Below are 19,041 nucleotides of genomic sequence, written 5' to 3'. Positions count from 1 at the left end.
AGGAACACCACAGATCTCGTAATGTTCAGGTCAACATTAGGGCCAGATACAATTAGTAGAGTGGAGAGCGTGTGGGGGGTAGAATGTTGTTAAACCAGAAAGAAGGATTTGCAATCAAGAATCATGAAATGCTGAAAAGAAATTGTAATATTAGCCGCAGGCGTTTCAATTACGCATTCAGACAACAGAATAGATACGCAGAAAGAACCTTTCCTACCTTAGTCAACTCTTAGTCCGCATCCTCCCTGCTGTGCTAACTTGGGTAAAATCCTGGACCCATATTCACAAAGCATCTCTAAGTTGGAGTGCTAACATATGATAGATTTTACCTTTTAAATCATAATGAATAAAAGGGGGAATAAAAATCTGACCCTAAATAAGCACTCCTACTCTCAGACTCCTACTCTCAGACACTCCTACTCTCAGACTCCTACTCTCAGACACTCCTACTCTCAGACACTCCTACTCTCAGACTCCTACTCTCAGACACTCCTACTCTCAGACACTCCTACTCTCAGACTCCTACTCTCAGACTCCTACTCTCAGACACTCCTACTCTCAGACACTCCTACTCTCAGACACTCCTACTCTCAGACTCCTACTCTCAGACACTCCTACTCTCAGACTCCTACTCTCAGACTCCTACTCTCAGACACTCCTACTCTCAGACTCCTACTCTCAGACTCCTACTCTCAGACACTCCTACTCTCAGACACTCCTACTCTCAGACACTCCTACTCTCAGACTCCTACTCTCAGACTCCTACTCTCAGACACTCCTACTCTCAGACACTCCTACTCTCAGACACTCCTACTCTCAGACACTCCTACTCTCAGACACTCCTACTCTCAGACACTCCTACTCTCAGACACTCCTACTCTCAGACACTCCTACTCTCAGACTCCTACTCTCAGACACTCCTACTCTCAGACACTCTTACTCTCAGACTCCTACTCTCAGACACTCCTACTCTCAGACACTCCTACTCTCAGACTCCTACTCTCAGACACTCCTACTCTCAGACACTCCTACTCTCAGACACTCCTACTCTCAGACTCCTACTCTCAGACACTCCTACTCTCAGACACTCCTACTCTCAGACACTCCTACTCTCAGACTCCTACTCTCAGACACTCCTACTCTCAGACACTCCTACTCTCAGACTCCTACTCTCAGACACTCCTACTCTCAGACACTCCTACTCTCAGATATTCCTTCTCTCAGACACTCCTACTCTCAGACACTCCTTCTCTTAGACACTCCTTCTCTCAGACACTCCCAGACACTCCTACTCTCAGACACTCCTACTCTCAGACACTCCTTCTCCCAGACACTCCTAGACACTCCTACTCTCAGACAATCCTAGACACTCCTACTCCCAGACACTCCTCTCAAACATTCTTACTCTCAGACTCTCCTACTCTTAGGCACTTCATGAATACCAAAAGTTGACTGAAAGTTGTCTGACACTTGTCTTAAAGTGAGGAACTCACCCCTCCGGCTGTGGACGTAAATCTCCTTCTCTCCCTCCTGGTGGGCATTGTCGTTTTGGTCGCCCACAGTGACGGTGAGTGTGTTGGTGACCGTCATTGGCGGACGACCACTGTCCGTCATGACCACGGGCAGGAAGAACTCCCTCTGCCGCTCGCGGTCGAAGCGGTGCAGTGCCGTGAGCGTTGCCGTGCCATCGCCATGGTCTTGCAGGTGAAAGTCAGGGGCGTAGAGGCGAGGGAGAGAGAGGGAGAAGGGAGGCCCGTTCTCAAGGGAGTCCCTGTCGATAACGTGGAGCAGGGTGGAGGTCTGGTTGAGCCACACCACCTGTGGAGCAGGGCTGTTCTCCCAGAGGACAGGGTTATAGTTCACCTCCAGCTCTGGCCCATTGTCATTTACATCCAGCAAGCTCAGCTGGATCGTGGTGCTACCCGTCAAGGCTGGACTACCCCGGTCTGTCGCTAGGACAACCAGCTGGTACTCTGCCACGATTTCTCTGTCCAACGGGCATGTCACGGTCATGATGCCGTTTCCGTCCACTGTGAAATGTCCGTACGGGTCTGACTCTGGGGAGATGCTATAGATTATTTCCCCATTCAGGTCAGAGTCTGAGTCGCTGGCCGTCACCTGGGTGATACTGGTTCCCACTGCAATATCCTCTGGCAGAGGGGCGAGGGGGTAGGAGGTGGGGGCGAACACTGGGACGTGGTCATTCTCGTCCAACACCTGGATGATACAGTGGATGAGGCTGGAGAAGTCGGAGTCCTCCACACGAATGGTGAGGTTGAATTGTTGCTCGCCGGGCCTCTCGTAATCCAGCCTCTTTCTCAGCCTCAGAGTTCCAGACTGCTCTGCTTTGTGGCTCACCATGTAGAACCTCTCCCCCTGGTCCCCTGCCACCACACTGAAGCCCAGCAGGCCGTGAGGCCCCGAGTCTGGGTCCACAGCATCCAGCTTCAGCACGGTTGAGTCTGGAGGGCTGCTCTCAGACACACGAGCACTGCACCACTTGTCTTTGAACCGGGGGGTATGGTCATTCAGGTCCGTGATGATGATAGTGGCGGTAGCCGTGCCCATCATACCCTCTCCATCCTTGGCTTCAACCACCAGCTGGTGCCGCTCTGCCACCTCCCTGTCCAACCCACCGGTTGCAACTGAGATGGTGCCTGTACTGGCGTCAACGGTGAAGAAGTTGGCGGCTCCTGCGTCATGCACGTTCTCGATGATACGGTAGGAGAGGATGGCGTTCTGACCCACCGCCGTGTCATCAAGGTCCGTCGCCGTCATCTCCATGACGAAGGTACCTGGGGGCGAGTTCTCGCCCACGTTGCCGTGACAGCCGTCGGGCACGCAGACGAAGGAAGGCGCATTGTCATTGATGTCCCACACGTTGATGATGACATCAGTGAAGCCGGTGAGCCCCTCCCCTTCCTCGTCTGTGGCCAGGACCACAAAGCGCCACACTGCCCGCTCCTCGCGGTCCAGTGTCTTCTGGGCGTACATTTTCCCTGTGATCTCGTCGATCACAAACTTAGACTCCGATCCCTGACCATGAAGAGAGTAGCGCACGGCGACTTGGTCTGCATCCTTGTCTGGGTCTATGGCTGTAACCTGGAAAGACACACAAAACTCATCAACATCGGTGTGTGTGTGTGTGCCTCTCTTTATAAGCATAAAGCCCATCAATCTATCTTCTCAGCCATTAGTTATGAAGTAGAAAGTAGACTAGTTATGTACATGCATGACATACAGAAGCATGGATTTGATATTTATGCGTGATAAAGATTATTCTGGGTACCTGACTGTTTGTGCATTCAAAATGAACCCCTGGCTTGTCAAACAACAAAACTATGTCTTGACTCAAGCAGAAACAGACAGGCACTCAGGCTAGAGACAGAAATATCTTGTAGAGTGATATTCATTGTAGTTACCAGCTACGTCTAGCACATGTACAGTATGACATACAGAAGCATACATTTTACATGATGGTGTGAGCCTCAGTACCTGACTGCACAAGCTGAACCAGACTGGCACCCAGGTTAGAGAAAGAACTCTGAGACACACACCTGAAGCACAAAGACCGGCGAGCCATCTAGCTCCTCGGTCACTGAGCCGTAGTACTCATTCATAGAGAAGACTGGAGCCTCGTCGTTCTTGTTGACCACATTGACCACCACAGCGGCGTAGTCCTCCCACTTCCCATCCGATGCCAGCACCAGCAGCTTGTACCTCTTCTGCAGCTCGTAGTCCAGAGGCTGGGCGATGAAGATGGTTCCCACTTCAGGCTCCATGTCAAACACCCCTCCGGTGTTGCCCGATGTGATCTGGTAACGCAGCTTGGCGTTGGCACCTGTGGTGGGACCAGGGAGGGAAGAAATTGACATTCTGGAAGGTGGAGTTCTGGATGCTGTTCTTAGAGTTAGGGCAAGTCTGAAATTGCACCCTATTCCCTGCATAGTGCTCTAAAGTGTACTATATAGAAAATAGGGTGCCATTTTGGACAAAAGTACGTAAGTAGCTTTGGCAAGAGCCTATCTCTTGTTTCTGTAGCGTGGGGCAGCTTGACGTACTGTACAAGTACACCCCCTGGACAGGATGCTGGTCTAATGCAGGTCCTTTTTGGACATACCTCATTGTTAGCTAGCATTATGTGCCAGACTGTTCCTGCATTCAACAAGTTGATGTTATTGTTACCTTGTTAACAAGACAATGACATGTTGGGTAGAGCAGAAACAGACTCTGCTGTATGTAAACAGGTGGTAGGACTCCATTCCTGTGTAAGGTACACCTGCCAAATTGAACTCCTGCCTATGTCACCTTGAGGGTTTGAGAAATGGACCAATGAGGAAGTAGATATCTGAACTTCTCTGCTGTGTCTCCATGGACACCATCCAGTGGGTTTACGTTACCCAGATAAATTAATCCCCTGTATGTTTCATGGCTCCCCTTTCAATCAGTCTGTTGTGTTAAAGCCCAATGTAAATGCTAGTCTAATCTCTGCTATTAACACAAATCAGCAGACAAAGCGCTCCCTCTGGGCTCTCCAATAAGCTTATACTGCAGTCGAGCGGTATGTGTGGATTTTTTAAACAAGACAGATTGGGCTTAGGCTCCCGGGCAGAACTGCTAACTTTCAATGTTGGGGGCTGGTGCTTTCTGGTCGTTCATCATGGCTTGATTGAGGCTAGTGCTACATATACTACAAGCTAAGCCGCACCGACCCCGCTTGCGATAAATGCTTGATTAACAAGCCAAAACATGGCCGATAAAGGGATATTACGCCGAGTGTTGCTGCTGAATCAGGGATGAGCTGGTTTATCACACCAAATCCCACCCTCCTACTGTGTAGGAGTGTGTCTGTCTTTTTAGAACATGTGGTGTGGCATTACTTGACGATTAAATGGCTGTGTCCTGATGTAGCACAGGGTGGCTCAGCTCGTCTCAGCATGATTTAATCAGAACTGAATACAGATTTCTGAACATTTGTAACCCTTCACTGCCCTCACTGTCTCACTGAGTCCGGGGTTTGGGAAAATGTCATTATTTCATTGACAGTCAGTCACCCCTGACCAATGTGTAGTGTCACACCAAGGACAGTTTTGGCCAGGCACAAAATGTGAAAAACAGACTTTTCCCCTCAGGTTTCAAAAGTCCCCATGAAATGTTAAACCTGTGCCAGGTTACCTTCCTCACTGCCCCAGTGCCATAACCTGCACTCCCTAGGAAATATAAATGTTATCAATGTGTAACACTGCCATGACTGCCAATGTGTCATCCCTGGTTTTATCCTCTCTCTTTCTTCCCCTGTCATCTCATCCTTCCTTCCCATACCTTCATCTTCGTCATTAGCTCCGACGGTGACAACAGCCAGGCCGACATCTGCATCCTCGTCAATGCCGACTTCATAGAGACGCTGAGCAAAGACGGGTTTGTTATCGTTCACGTCGCTGATGAAAACCCGCACATATGCTGTGTCTGCAAGAAGAACGACAAGAGGAAGGAGATTAAACGCCATGGAGCTACAACTCGGTATGTCATCCTCTGCTCTCTCTCTCTCTCCTATCATCCTAACACTTCTCTTTCCATCCAATCCCTCTTTACATCAGAGGATGTCGGCAGTCACAGTGTGAGCCAACTACACTTTTGAAGGGGAGAGAAGCACTTAACCCAATGTAATGTGCCTCACTTGACAAGGGAATCAGATATAGTGTTATTCTCGATTAGGTGTTTGAAATGACAGAAATTATTCAACCATGGTTTTAGCCGGGTTACATTTTGGCAGAAAACAACAGTGATTAGGTAGACCTTCTCAGGAACAGACTTTTCTAAAGGAAAACAGATGAAGAACCTATCCACCTCTCCTCTGGGATGATAAAATATTTATGACTCGACAAGTGTTCACGTCTCTGTCTGTCTGGGTCCATTTTCAGACCTTTATTTTTTTGAACTCAAACATGATTATCTTTCTCTAAAAAGGTTGCTGACATTTTTGTCGTAAGTGGTATGTTTAGAAGGTCATGTAACATGGCCATGTATACAAATGTGCTTCTATTTCCACCACATCTCTCTGCTTTTCTCTGCACGCTCTCCCTTCCTCCCTCCCTCTCCCTCTCTCCCTGGCCCTATCCCCATCTACCCCCCCTCTCTTTCTTTTTCCTCCCTCTCCCAACAGACAGGTAGTATTTGCTAAGGAGATGAGCCCTTCTGCTGGTGCAGATATGTGGCAGAAGACAACGCCAACACAGCGCTAAGGCTCATTGGAAATGCTAAGCAGCCCCCTCACATCCCCCGGAGAGGAGGCTTTGCTGTTCCAAACCATCACCCTTACCTCTAATACCTTCTCCACAAACATTTGTTAAAAAAACCTCATTCATAACGCAAAGCTTCCTATTACATCACCTGCGATACCGAAACAGAGTTAATTCTGCCATCACGAAGGACCAAGCCAAAAACAAAATTCAGATTTCTGAACAGCAAACTGCGAAATTAGATGTTTTTGTAAAATTATGTACCACAACCCTCCGAGAGTTTCTCTACAGGGAAGAGACAAGAGGCTGTCTGGTTACGCTGTTAGAATGAATGAAATGAAAGATTCTCTTTTCATATGCCCTCGCAGGAGGCAAATGAATAGAATGCTATAGGCATTTATTGTCTATGTAAAACAATGTGCACAGTGCATGAATTCCTTTTGTACTTTGTTTCAGCTGAGCACATTGGGTTTCACAGCCCTAGCTATACACATTACAGTACTTAGTGTTTTATTTTTGGGCTGCGGATCCAACTTTTCTGACCTATTTTTCTCTGGACTAAAGATCCCGACGCTTCTAAGCATGTGTTTTTGCTCTACTTTACGCACAGTCTCTGTTCTACTTGTAAAAATTAAAAACAGGCTACTTGTCACGCCCTGACCTTACAGATCCTTGTTATTCTCTATGTTTGGTTAGGTCAGGGTGGGATTTGGGTGGACATTCTATGTTCTCTATTTATTTGTGTTTGGCCGAGTGTGGTTCCCAATCAGAGGCAGCTGTCTGTCATGGTATCTGATTGGGGATCATAGTTAGGCGGCCCTTTTTCCCTCCTTCAGTGTGGGATCTTGTCTTTGTTTGAGTGCATGTAGTTTGCACGACGAAGCTTTTCGTTCGTTCTATTGTTTATTGTTTTTTCTTGGTGGAACATTTAAATAAAATAATGTACGCCTACCACGCGGCACCTTGGTCTCCTTCCGACGACAAACGTCACACTACTCTGGCGAATGGGGCTTGTTTAATCAAGTTAGATCAAAGCTGAATCAATGTCTGCACAATCACATAATGATAGTATTCTACATAACAGAACTGAATATAACAACATAGTATAACATTACTGTATGACAAAAACCCCTCTCATGTGGCCAAAACTCAACAGGCAAAATACACAGGTAGGCCACTAGGCAAAATACACAGGAAGGCTACGCTACTTTGTTAACACCATCTGCTCTAAAATCTGTTCACTGCACATAATTTAGAACACCGCTGTAGGCTGCTTCCAAACAACGCAGTGTAACTCAAGAAGATCTAAATACATATCCTCATAAAACTGAGATCAAATGGTTGGTATGCAGATGCTGCATGGACGTTTCACCGGGAAATCTTGAATAATAGTCATTCAAGATTGACAGTGAGAAATGTGAAGGGAAGGAGAGCACACAGATTTGTGCGGAAAATAGAGGTAAAGAAACACGTAGAACGTGATATGCGCAAAAGCTTCAGGTCTGAGAAAAGTCGGCTCCGCAGCCACTGCCTTTTGTGTTTTTACAGGACTGCAGTAGTCAAATCAGGGTCATATTTATAAGATACCAAACATCACTGCAAACATAGAAAAAACCTCACTGCACATCGGGGAAAACATCACTGCAAATTGGAAAAAACTTCACTGCAAATTGGAAAAAACATCGCTGCAAATTGGAAAAAACATCGCTGCAAATTGGAAAAAACTTCACTGCAAATTGGAAAAAACATCGCTGCAAATTGGAAAAAACTTCACTGCAAATTGGAAAAAACATTGCTGCAAATTGGAAAAAACTTCACTGCAAATTGGAAAAAACATGGCTGCAAATCGGAAAAAACATCGCTGCAAATTGGAAAAAACTTCACTGCAAATTGGAAAAAACATCACTGCAAATCGGAAAAACATCACTGCAAACCTTTTTGCTATGTTATGCCCTAATATATACAACCCAGCCCTCACCAAAGTTGGGCTGTTTGTTCCTCCCGGGCCGTGCTGACTCCATGCCGTCTTCAGACTGCACCTCCAGTAGGTAGGATCCCTGTGCCTCGCGGTCAAACACCGCCTTTGTATAGATGGAGCCTAGCTCTGGATCCACACGAAACAGACGGTGGTCCCCACTACTGTCACTCAGGAGGGAGTAGGTGATCTATAGGACAGGGACAGAGTACAGTTAATTACGGTATCCATATTAGGAGATTTCTAACTTCTGTACGGCATCCATATTAGGAAGTCAACACATTACATAAATTGGACAACTTCCTAATATGGAATCCGTAAAGGATCATTCTATCACATCCATGTGGTCACTGTAACAGATGGAATCACCAATGATAAACGGTGAGGGGGAGTAATTGTTCTATGTATGAGTCACATGACTGTTCATAGAGACTTGAGTCACTGCAACACTATCATTATAGTGTTGCATACCTTCACAGTTGTACGGTCAAAGCCCCACAGGCAGGATAACACATAATCCCAACCCGCTTGACCACCACAACTATGTGATGCTAAGTTATGGATGGGTCAATGGGATATTTTGTTGTGTTATGTTAGATGCTGTGGATGTGCCACTAACCTGTCCGTTGAGACCCAGGTCCTTATCGTGAGCAGACACCTGGAGGACCATGGTCCCCACCGTGGCTCCCTCAGTCACTGATGCCTCATAGATGGAGGAGGTGAAGAAGGGAACATTGTCGTTCACGTCTGAGGGCCAACATATGAGAAATCCTTATTTGAAAATATATTTCTGCGCCTATAATCAAAACTGTCATGAGACTATTTCAAGTTTAAAAAAAAAAAAAGGGTTCAGTATGGAGTTTTCTCACTGACTTTGTGCAACTGGATGTATAAAATTACAGCTTTCAAAGAATATACGACATGTAAAGCTGAGGAGAAGAAAAAGATGAGTCATGAATCAATGTCTATTGAAGACAATAGTGAATGGTTACAGTTCACCCAGGGGCGGCTCTAACTTCCTCTTAAGTCAAATGTTCACTAAGTCTCCCACTGACATCCATGCAAAAAATTTGACATGAGTGGAAGTTAGGATTTTCCCCCTTGTGATGGGGTGTTTGCAGGGTGTCTGAGCTGAGACCTACCTGTGACGTTGACATAGATGGTGGTGAATGCAGCCAGTGGTACTGCCGCCACGTTCTGAGCCCGCACCCTCAGGGAGAAACTGGGTGTGGTCTCATAGTCCAGCGGCTCCGACACCAGGATGGAGGCAGAGCCGTCCTCGCGGTTGGGCGACAGGTAGAACCGCACAGGCATGTTAGTCTCCGGGACCACGCCCTCCTCCAGGTTGTAAGTCACCCTGGGGTCGCCTAGCAACGAGGTTGCTTTGATCGTCTGATTTAAACGGAGAGTAAAGAATATTTTTGCGAGGGAATTACGACAAAAACATTCAATGGGATTTTCTGTATAATATTACATTTATTCAGTTGTTGAGTAAATTAAATGATAAATTACAGCAGGTTGGTCAAGTCAATTAGTGCTCCTTGACTAAATCTGAGCCTGCAACTTAACAATTCCTAAAATATTTTCCAAACGCTTGAGTAACGTGTGTGCAGCCAGCAAACTGAATGGTCAAAACAAAGACAGCCCGAAAGTCTGTTCCACGCACCACGATGGAAGTGTCCCTGGCTGTGTTCTCTGGGATGACCACGCTGTAGCTGTCCTTTTCCCACTGCGGGGGCTGGTTCTTCACATTGGTAATGGTGACAGACAGCTCCACAGATGTGCTGCGATTCCCCCCATCCGTGGCAACTACTTCCCGTGTGATGTAGGACCTCTGCCATCAAAACGATAGCGAGAGAATAAGATCTGGTTACTGCTAACCCTAACCGTAAACCTTAATCCCTACACCCTCCCCCCCATCCCCCAACCCCCATTACCTTAACCAGTTTAAATGTCAACCTCAATGGGGTAGGGACATCCCAAGGATAGTCCCGGATACCAAGGACCAATATGATTCTGTCTAATATGGTTCATTTAAGCCTGATATATTTCAGTAAGTTAATGACACGGTATTTTACACAGCTCTATCACCCTGCACTGATGATAACTACTGGGATTGAGCAAGAGGCTGGTTGAATGGCTGGTTAACCAACCTGTGATATGGGCTCGTTGACTGGCTGGTTGACTGGCTGGTTGACTAACTGGTTGGCTGACCTGTGATTTGGGATGGTTGACTAACTGGTTGACTGACTGGTTGACTGACCTGTGATACGGGCTGGTTGACTAACTGGTTGGCTGACCTGTGATTTGGGATGGTTGACTGGCTGGTTGACTGACTGGTTGACTGACCTGTGATATGGGCAGGCTGACTGTCTGGTTAAATGACCTGTGAAATGGGCTGGTTGACTGACTTATTGACTGACATGTGAGATGGGCTGGTTGACTGACTGGTATGGTGGAAATTATAAGATGATGTTATAATGCTGTTCTTGCATCAAATGGTTGTTTTATGCAACAGAATAAGGGGTTGTTAGAATGCTCATCTGTGTGTGTTCTACTGAGGATGGGCTTCTGGAAGATTTACATTGTCTTTGGGTGATACCGCATTCCAGAGCATGAGTTAATGTTTCTGTTCTTTAAGGTACCAGGGAGAGATGACTCCAGGGACAGACCCTGGTCTCTACACAATGTCATACTGTCTGCTGTGAATTCTAAGTATCTTTCATACAAATCTTAACCTTGTGACCCATTCCATACATCTGTTGTTTGTCAAGTAGACTGAAGGAGGATGGACTTTGCTATAAAATGCTGTGGCTCAAACCAGCTGGTTGAGTTCTCAGTGATCACCTCCAGGGGGGATTATCGACCAGCTTGTTGAGTTCTCAGTGATCACCTCCAGGGGTGATTACCGACCAGCTGGTTGAGTTCTCAGTGATCACCTCCAGGGGTGATTACCGACCAGCTCCATTACTGCACTAATTAAATAATAAAGTTTGATGATTTTGAAGAAATCTAAAAGTCTCTCCTTTTGATTGCAATAATTCCACCACACTGGTTATGTGACAGACCTGTGATATGGGCTGGTTGACGTACACCCAGCCGGTAACAGGGTTGACCCTCAGGTACTCAGGCTGCTCCTGGGACATGGAGTAGGTGACGACGGCGTTGGTGCCAAAGTCATCATCGTGCGCAGCCACACGCAGGAAACTGGTGCCGATCATGGTGTCCTCTCTCAGAAAGTCTGTGAGAGACAATATAGACCAAACAATATGCTCCTCACTCTGGAGCAAGGTCGCGGTCTGTCACAACTTTAGCGAACAGTATAGACTGAATCAACAGACCACAAATCAATTGTTTAAATGCTTATGTATTATTATTACTTTTACCAGATAATTAAGTAAAGAGTTACTATGCATAACGCATAGTACATAAAACCTTTTTCTTTTTCTTTGGTTAATAGTCTATATCATGATAACGAATGGTCAGTCTGCCATCAATCATATGTATTAGTATTATATTATACTTTTATCATATGTATTATTATGTATAACACAACACTCACACTCGTAGCGCAGGTTCTCAAACTTGGGGCTGTTGTCATTGTGGTCCTGGATGAGGACGTTGAGTTGACAGATCCCTATGAGAGGCTCGTCAGCCCAGTCTGTAGCCGTCACTGTGATGGAGTACTCTCTCTGACGTTCCCGGTCGAACCGCCGTGCCGTCACGATCACACCTGACACAGAGGTCAGATGCCTAAGGTCATCACTAGGGCCCCTGAGTTTTTCATGAGGTATGAGGAACTATGTGACCATGAAATTGAGGAAAAGCTCTGGGCCCTAGTTTTGTTCTATAATTTTGTTTCCTGAGTTTTTTCCTGAGTGGTCGGGAAAAACTCAAGAACTTAGTCACACCTCGTTAATAGGATAGCTGTATTTGTCATGACATTATTGATTATTGTTATATTTATCCTGGATCCATTTATGATTAAAACAGTACATTGTTATACTGCAAAACGTGATCGATAGGTCGATAAATAGAAGTTAAGTATGAGGTGTAATACTTCATTTCAATTGTACAGGTATGTAAAGGGCATTTATTTGACATTACCATTAAAAATATATATTATTAAGAGTATCAAGACTGCATGGGAATTGTTAAACCTGTTACGCATTTACCCCTGGTCTTAAATCCTTATTGTTTCCATGCTACACATCCTGCTTGGTTATGGCTAATTCAACAAGTACCACCACAGCTAACTGGGATCCTTGCCCTCTGTACCTACCTGTGTCAGGATGGACTCTGAAGGCAGGCATGGCTCTGTCTCTGTGCATCAGGCCATACTTGACCTTCCCATTGGCCCCCTCGTCTGCATCCACCGCGTGCACCTGCAGCACGAAGGTCCCTGTGGGCTGGTTCTCCAACACAGACGCCTGCTCCCTGTACTTCTGACACTGAGCGAGGGAGGGAAAATAAGGTGTGGGAGAGAGAGACAGAAAGATAACGAAAAAAAGAAATGGCAGATGGGGTGGGTTCAGACTGAATCCAGAAATTAGGTTAGAAAATACTCATTGTACTATGTAGACATTTGCACAGTACACGTGATAGGATTGAAAATAGAGCAATGCCATTCCTTTCTTTGAAGGTCCACCACCGCATCAAACCACAACTCAACATTGCCCCACCCACCCTGTCTTTCCCTGGTATCATGTCTACCTTATCCTTGATGAGTCTGCCCCAGAGACAGAGTCTCCAGTGACTCACTAGAGCTCTGTTAAATTAATACACATACAAGTAAAATACTGTTAGTAGAGAGAGAGAGAGATAGAGAGAGAGAGAGAGAGAGAGATCACAATATGCCCAATAGGAAACTATACATATTAGCAATATGAATATCAAAGTACTAAGAACATACTATATATGCAAAAGTATGTGGACCTTTCAAATTAGTGGATTTGACTATTGCAGCCACACCTGTTGGTGAAACGTGTATAAAATTGAGCACACCGCCATGCAATCTCCATAGACAAACAAGTCAGTTCGTCAAATTTCTGCCCTGCTAGAGCTGTCATGGTCAACTGTAAGTGCTGTTATTGTGAAGTGGAAACATCTAGGCCAAACAAGATCACAGAAGGGGACCACTGAGTGCTGAAACGCATAGTGTGTAACAGGCTGACTACACCGCTCGCGTTGCGTACACGAGCGTTGCAAAATAAATGTGGAAATCAATATTATTCAATTATTGCACCAACACTGCTCTCACGCGCCAACGAACGCCTGCGTTGTCAAGGGCTGAAATAGAAGTCAGTTCTCTTTGTGATGCAGATCGCGCTGCAAGTCCTGCCTCTCCCATATCCTCATTGGTTTGTAGAAGCAGGTACCCTCGTGCCATCTCCTCATTGGTTATACCCACGTGGGTGACTGAATGACGAACGAGGTCAGTGGCGGTAATGCACCTAATTTATGAAAGTTGCCAATTGCAATATAAAGTCAACAGAAGAAAAAGCATAGGAGGAGAGATGACTGGAAACGATTCGGTTGACCTTTTTACGTGTGGATTAATTGTCAGAGTAGAGGACCTTGTGCATTTCAGGTAAAATAGCAAGCTAGCTAAATAAGACAAATTAGCTAGCAAGTGCAAGCAAGCTGGCTAAATTGCCACAAATGTTTAATGCTTTCCAACCTGTCCCCAAATGAATGTAATTGGTTTTGATATTTTAATCTGCGTGTCGTGATCACGCTTGGTGTGGGGGGACAAAATACATTTATGCACGATGGCACACGCGCGCAGCCGGTTTGAGTTCCGTGAAAAGCTCACCGCCATTGGACTGGAGTGAAGAAACACGCAGATGGACGAATCTGGGTTTGGTGGATGCCAGGAGAACGCCACCTGCCCCGATGCATAGTGCCAACTGTAAAGCTTGGTGGAGGAGGTACAATGGTCTGGGGCTGTTTTTCATGGTTCAGGCTAGGTCCCTTAGTTCCAGTGAAGTGAAATCTTAAAGCTACAGGATACAATGTCATTCTAGAAGATTCATGACAATGCCCCTGTGCCAAAGCGAGGTCCATACAGAAATGGTTTGTCGAGGTCAGTGTGGAAGAACTTGACTGGCCTGCACAGAGCCTTGACCTCAACCCCATCTAACACCTTTGGGATGAATTGGAACGCCGACTGTGAGCCAGGCCTAACATCAGTGCCTGACCATACTAATGCTCTTGTGGCTGAATGGAAGCAAGTCCCTGCAGCAATGTTCCAGCATCTAGTGGAAAGCCTTCCCAAAAGAGTGGAGGCTGTTATAGCAGCAAAGGGGGGACCAACTCCATATTAATGCCCATGATTTTGTAATGAGATGTACGACAAGCAGGTGTCCACATACTTTTGGTCATCTAGTGTATCACCTCGACACCTTCCAGCCATCCACTGGACCTCATGACTTTACGGACTTTATGAAGACTTCTCAGACCAAGTATACATCATTCCTAATTAAGGAGGACGTTAGTTAGCCAGGTATAGTATACCCCGTCTTCAAATAGCATGTGCACTAATCAGAGCTCTGGGGGAAACATGAGGGGGATACTGTAGAGAGACAGGGGAAGTAGGAGAGAGAGCAAAAGAGAGAGAGAGAGAGTTGGAAGGTCAGACAGACAGGCAGACAGGCAGACAGACAGACAGACAGACAGACAGACAGGCAGACAGTGCAAGACATTGACAGAGAAGACTACATAGAAGACAATTTAAACACTACTTTCCTGTATACAGTCCAATGTACCACTGTGTGTATAAAGGGACATCATCCACAATACTTTTCCCTCACCTTCTCAAAGATGGGTTTGTTGTTATTGACGTCGTCAACACCCACGATGACCCGGGCAGTTGCAGAGAGTGGGTGTGGCCCCCCGGAGGCGTTGTCGTCCGTAGCCGTCACGTTGAGGACATACTCCAGGCCCTGGAGCTTGGGAGGGGGGGTGGAGCGCAGCCGGATCAACCCTAAAAAGATGAGACGAGAGGACCATTACAACCTTAGCAAGGGACCACTACCTACGACTGAAGACATTAAAACGTAACTTTTTCAAAATGCCTTTACATTGTTAATGTGACTTACCATGTCGCAGGGTGACGCCAAGCACCAAGTTCGTTAGCAATTATCTAACTATAACCCACGTAATTAAATACGTCTCTTAAATATTCCCCTGGTGGTGCAGTTACATTACATGTTTTTTATTCCAGTTTAGTACAGATTCATTTTTTTATGTCCCCAACTGCACTTTCACCCAGAGAAGAGGTCCCCATTCCCATGTGAAGGTGACAAGGGCTAAAAGTTAACCAGGCTACATACATGCACGTTAGATGTCCTTGTTTTCTCCTTGTCTTGCCTTTGCATAACAAGGAGGAAAAAAGGATCAACGAAAGGAGAACAGCATCTGAGTCTTCTGTTCTCTCTGTAAATACCGACATCAATGGGTTCAGGATGAGCTTCTCGTGATCTGGGGGAAAGTAATTGATGTGAGAGAGAGAGAGAGCACAGGGAGTTTTTCCTCTTGTTGTATCACTCATCTCTCACTGCTCCTCCTGATTGAAAACAACAGGCAGGGTTCTGAGTTCTTTCACTCGTCTACTTCTTGCTCACTAATTGTCTGTGGTAGAGGAGGTCTCCACAGTCTAGACACAAAATTATTAACTATAATATACTGTACTTAGCCGGTCTCATGTTGTTTTAGCCATACTGTACAGCAGCCATAGTCAATAGGCGGACCGCGGGCCAGATCCGGACCCAGAATGGGTTCAAACTGTTTTTTCTTCCGTTTTTCATTTTTAGGAATTCGGTCGGGATTTGACTCCTGGTATCATATGAACACACATAAGACATGGAAAATATGCAGAATAGCAGGAAATTAGCTTTAAATGGCTAAATGCTCCCTTCTCTCTATGGCATAATGTTTTGAATTGCAGGAAATTAGCTTTAAAACTGAAAATATTTCTCTCTGCTGGGTTGAGTTGCGAGGTGAGGGTTTGTTACTATGCTGACGAATTACAATATCCATCTAGATCTTTGTCACCTTACAGTAGGTCATTTTGTGACAGAACCTGCTGTACAGTATATATGTTTTTTTTATTATTATAATTTCTTTGGCAAGTGACTAATTTCCATTAAAAAACGTTATGTTCTCATATTAACCTACAGTAGCCTGCTCTTTACCCAGGGCTATGCCCCGAAGCAAGATTTGGTTGAGGGCCCCCCACCTCACGGCAAAACATTTTAGTGACCCCCCCTCGACAGTGGAGAGAAACATTCAAGATTAGAGTTAATTTCCTGCAATTTTACACATTGCCATTGGGCATAGAGATAATGTTGCCATTTTCTGCAATTCTACACATTTTACTATGGGGCAGACAGAACATTTTTCAACTTTATAGCAAATGTCCTGCATTTCTACTCATTTTGCCATGTGGCGGAGAGACATTTTTGCAGTTTTCAAGCTAATTTCCTTGACTTATGCCATGTTCATATGATATTTCAATTAGAAGGACTAACAAAATCAATGGTTTAGATGGTTTAGATAGCTGGCTAGACTAACTACCAATCATAAAATTGTTGACATGGCTTATTGAGTGACTTTCAGTGACTGACATAACAAGAGAAAAACTGCTGAAGGACAGCCAAATTTTTTGAAATTGCACCTGGTGTATTCTATTATTCTTACTCTCTATAATAAGTTGAGACCCCAACTGCATTCCTAAAATGTAAAAAAATAAAAATAAAATAAAAACGTTTCCCTAGCGACCGCTTATGTCTCTTATCCCTGGGGCAGGCTCGGCGTTTGCCTTATCTTTAAGATGCAAGGGAGGACGGATGAGAGGGGAAAATAGACTCAAGATGGAGGCTGGGAGTGTAGAAGCTGTAGATTGTGAGCTATGATAGAAAAACTAATGTGAAATTGAATTGAAAGGGTTGGTTGACAAATGTCACCCTGTCAGACAAATGTCCTGCTGGTTACGGATCAGAGGGTAAATAAAAAAGAGATAAATTGCACAGCCACAAAATACAGAGTACACAGGCCAGAACTATGTTCTATATGAGAGAATAAACTATGTTAGGGGAACAAAAGAAAAGCCCTGGATATACAGTAATGTAGTTCTTTGTATTTATGACTTCAATAACAAACAGTCTGCGCTTCTTTTGAAATTGTTGCTTCTTCATAAACCTCTGGTGTCAATTAGTATTGACATATCATTAAAGAAGTACAAAGCATTCCACAAATGGTCACCTTTCTGGCTGTCAATGACAAAGTTGCCCTCCTCGTTGCCAGCTGTAAATGAGTACACTATTCCATCACCGTCTGGGTCCTTAGCCAGTACCGTGGCAACTAGTGTGTTGGGGCCAGCGTCCTCGGAGACAAAAGTCCGATAGCTGGGAGGAATAGGAGAAATTCATTATGTGTACACAAACATTAACACAGACACACACGTATATAAAGAGGTTTGTGTGTAGACACACACACACACACACTTTGTGTGACTGTATCAATCACATAGTCCAAGCAGCAGCAGACTGATTATGGTTATGAGCCTGGCTTTGCCTGCCACTTTGATTTAGCTACTCTGAGCCGGCCTGGTCAAAGACAAATGCTCATGTCTGCTGGGATGTTGAGCTCATTGAACAAATGGGCCTTCACATAGCCAGCCCACTCTGTGCCATTTGATCAAGTGCCTTTTAAAATGTCAACAGTGATTTGCTTGCTGTGTGGTGCTGGGCACTGGGATACTCAGCCAGGAACAAGAGAGTAATAGACTGGTCGAGTGGGATGATGGGGTAGAGAGGCTTGTTCAATTTGATGGGAGAGGATTGAAAGATGGAGAGAGAAGGGAAGAGAGAAAGACGGGGGGGGTGTTTGTGGGCAAGACATGCTGGAGGAGGAGTGGGAAATGACTCGGTCAATGATATGTGGAAGAAAGACAGGGATAGAGAGACAGAACGAGAGAGAGTGATAGAGAGAGAGAGAGAGAGAGAGAGAGAGAGAGAGAGAGAGAGAGAGAGAGAGAGAGAGAGAGAGAGAGGGGGAAAGATAAATGATAGACTCGTCAGCAGAATACGGCTGTGTACGTGTGGTTTACAGAAGAACGCTGATGGGTGATTCATCTCCGCCAGCTGTGGCAGTCACCGTGGCAACATGAGTGGCCTGTAATCTGTCACCCGGCTCAAAAGGTTCTTCACGCGCCTCCAGACGGGACCACTCAGGCATCTCTCCACTGAGTATCACTCATGCTATCCTCAATGTATCTCCTCCTCTCGCACACTGATCTAAGTAACCGAGACGAGGCCACACAGAACGTATCTTGTCTGTCTGCCTGTCTGTATGTCTGCATGCATATCCGTCTGTTCCCTGAGGTGACACCTGGAACTGACAGGGTCTCTTAGATGTGCTGGCACTCTATCGAAGGTCTCTGGCACATAACTGGCAATAAAAGTCACTCAGAGGAATGAATGCAGCCAGCCCACGAGAACATTTTCAAAACTGTCCCCCACCTTCCCCTCAGCTTTCCAAATAGTCCACACCATCTATACATTTTTTATTCATTTTGATAGATATCTGTATGGTGTTACACCATAGAGCAAAGCTTAATTGTCGTTGAGCAAGGCAGCCCCTGAGCAAGGCAGTTAACCCACTGTTCCCGGGAGCAGAAGACGTGGATGTCGATTAAGGCAGCCCTCCGCACCTCTTTGAATCAGGGGGGTTAAATGAGGAAGACACATTTCAGTTGAATGCATTCAGTTGTACAACTGACTAGGTATCCCCCTTTCCCATTCCCTTAATTGGGAAGGGTGTAAT

General features: G+C 45.6%; 1 protein-coding gene across 1 annotated transcript in view; it reads right to left on the bottom strand.

The window, feature by feature from the left end:
- The window catches only part of LOC110532307 (neural-cadherin-like), a 61,801-nt gene extending 43,348 nt beyond the window's left edge, over nt 1–18,453 (bottom strand). The window contains exons 1-13 of the mRNA XM_036989578.1: nt 18,326–18,453; nt 17,479–17,621; nt 15,027–15,205; nt 12,497–12,665; nt 11,777–11,947; nt 11,283–11,455; nt 9,881–10,048; nt 9,357–9,606; nt 8,834–8,961; nt 8,218–8,404; nt 5,323–5,466; nt 3,558–3,841; nt 1,494–3,102 (exon numbers count right to left, since the gene is read on the bottom strand). Coding sequence (XP_036845473.1) covers nt 1,494–3,102; nt 3,558–3,841; nt 5,323–5,466; nt 8,218–8,404; nt 8,834–8,961; nt 9,357–9,606; nt 9,881–10,048; nt 11,283–11,455; nt 11,777–11,947; nt 12,497–12,665; nt 15,027–15,205; nt 17,479–17,621; nt 18,326–18,453 — 3,733 coding nt within the window. The remainder of the gene's footprint in view (nt 1–1,493; nt 3,103–3,557; nt 3,842–5,322; nt 5,467–8,217; nt 8,405–8,833; nt 8,962–9,356; nt 9,607–9,880; nt 10,049–11,282; nt 11,456–11,776; nt 11,948–12,496; nt 12,666–15,026; nt 15,206–17,478; nt 17,622–18,325) is intronic.
- Nucleotides 18,454–19,041: the final 588 nt, after the last annotated feature.

This window comes from Oncorhynchus mykiss, chromosome 1 (assembly GCF_013265735.2).
Source record: "Oncorhynchus mykiss isolate Arlee chromosome 1, USDA_OmykA_1.1, whole genome shotgun sequence".
Taxonomy (NCBI): Eukaryota; Metazoa; Chordata; class Actinopteri; order Salmoniformes; family Salmonidae; genus Oncorhynchus; species Oncorhynchus mykiss.
Note: the sequence above shows the minus strand (reverse complement) of the source record. Positions and strands in the feature narration are given on the sequence as shown.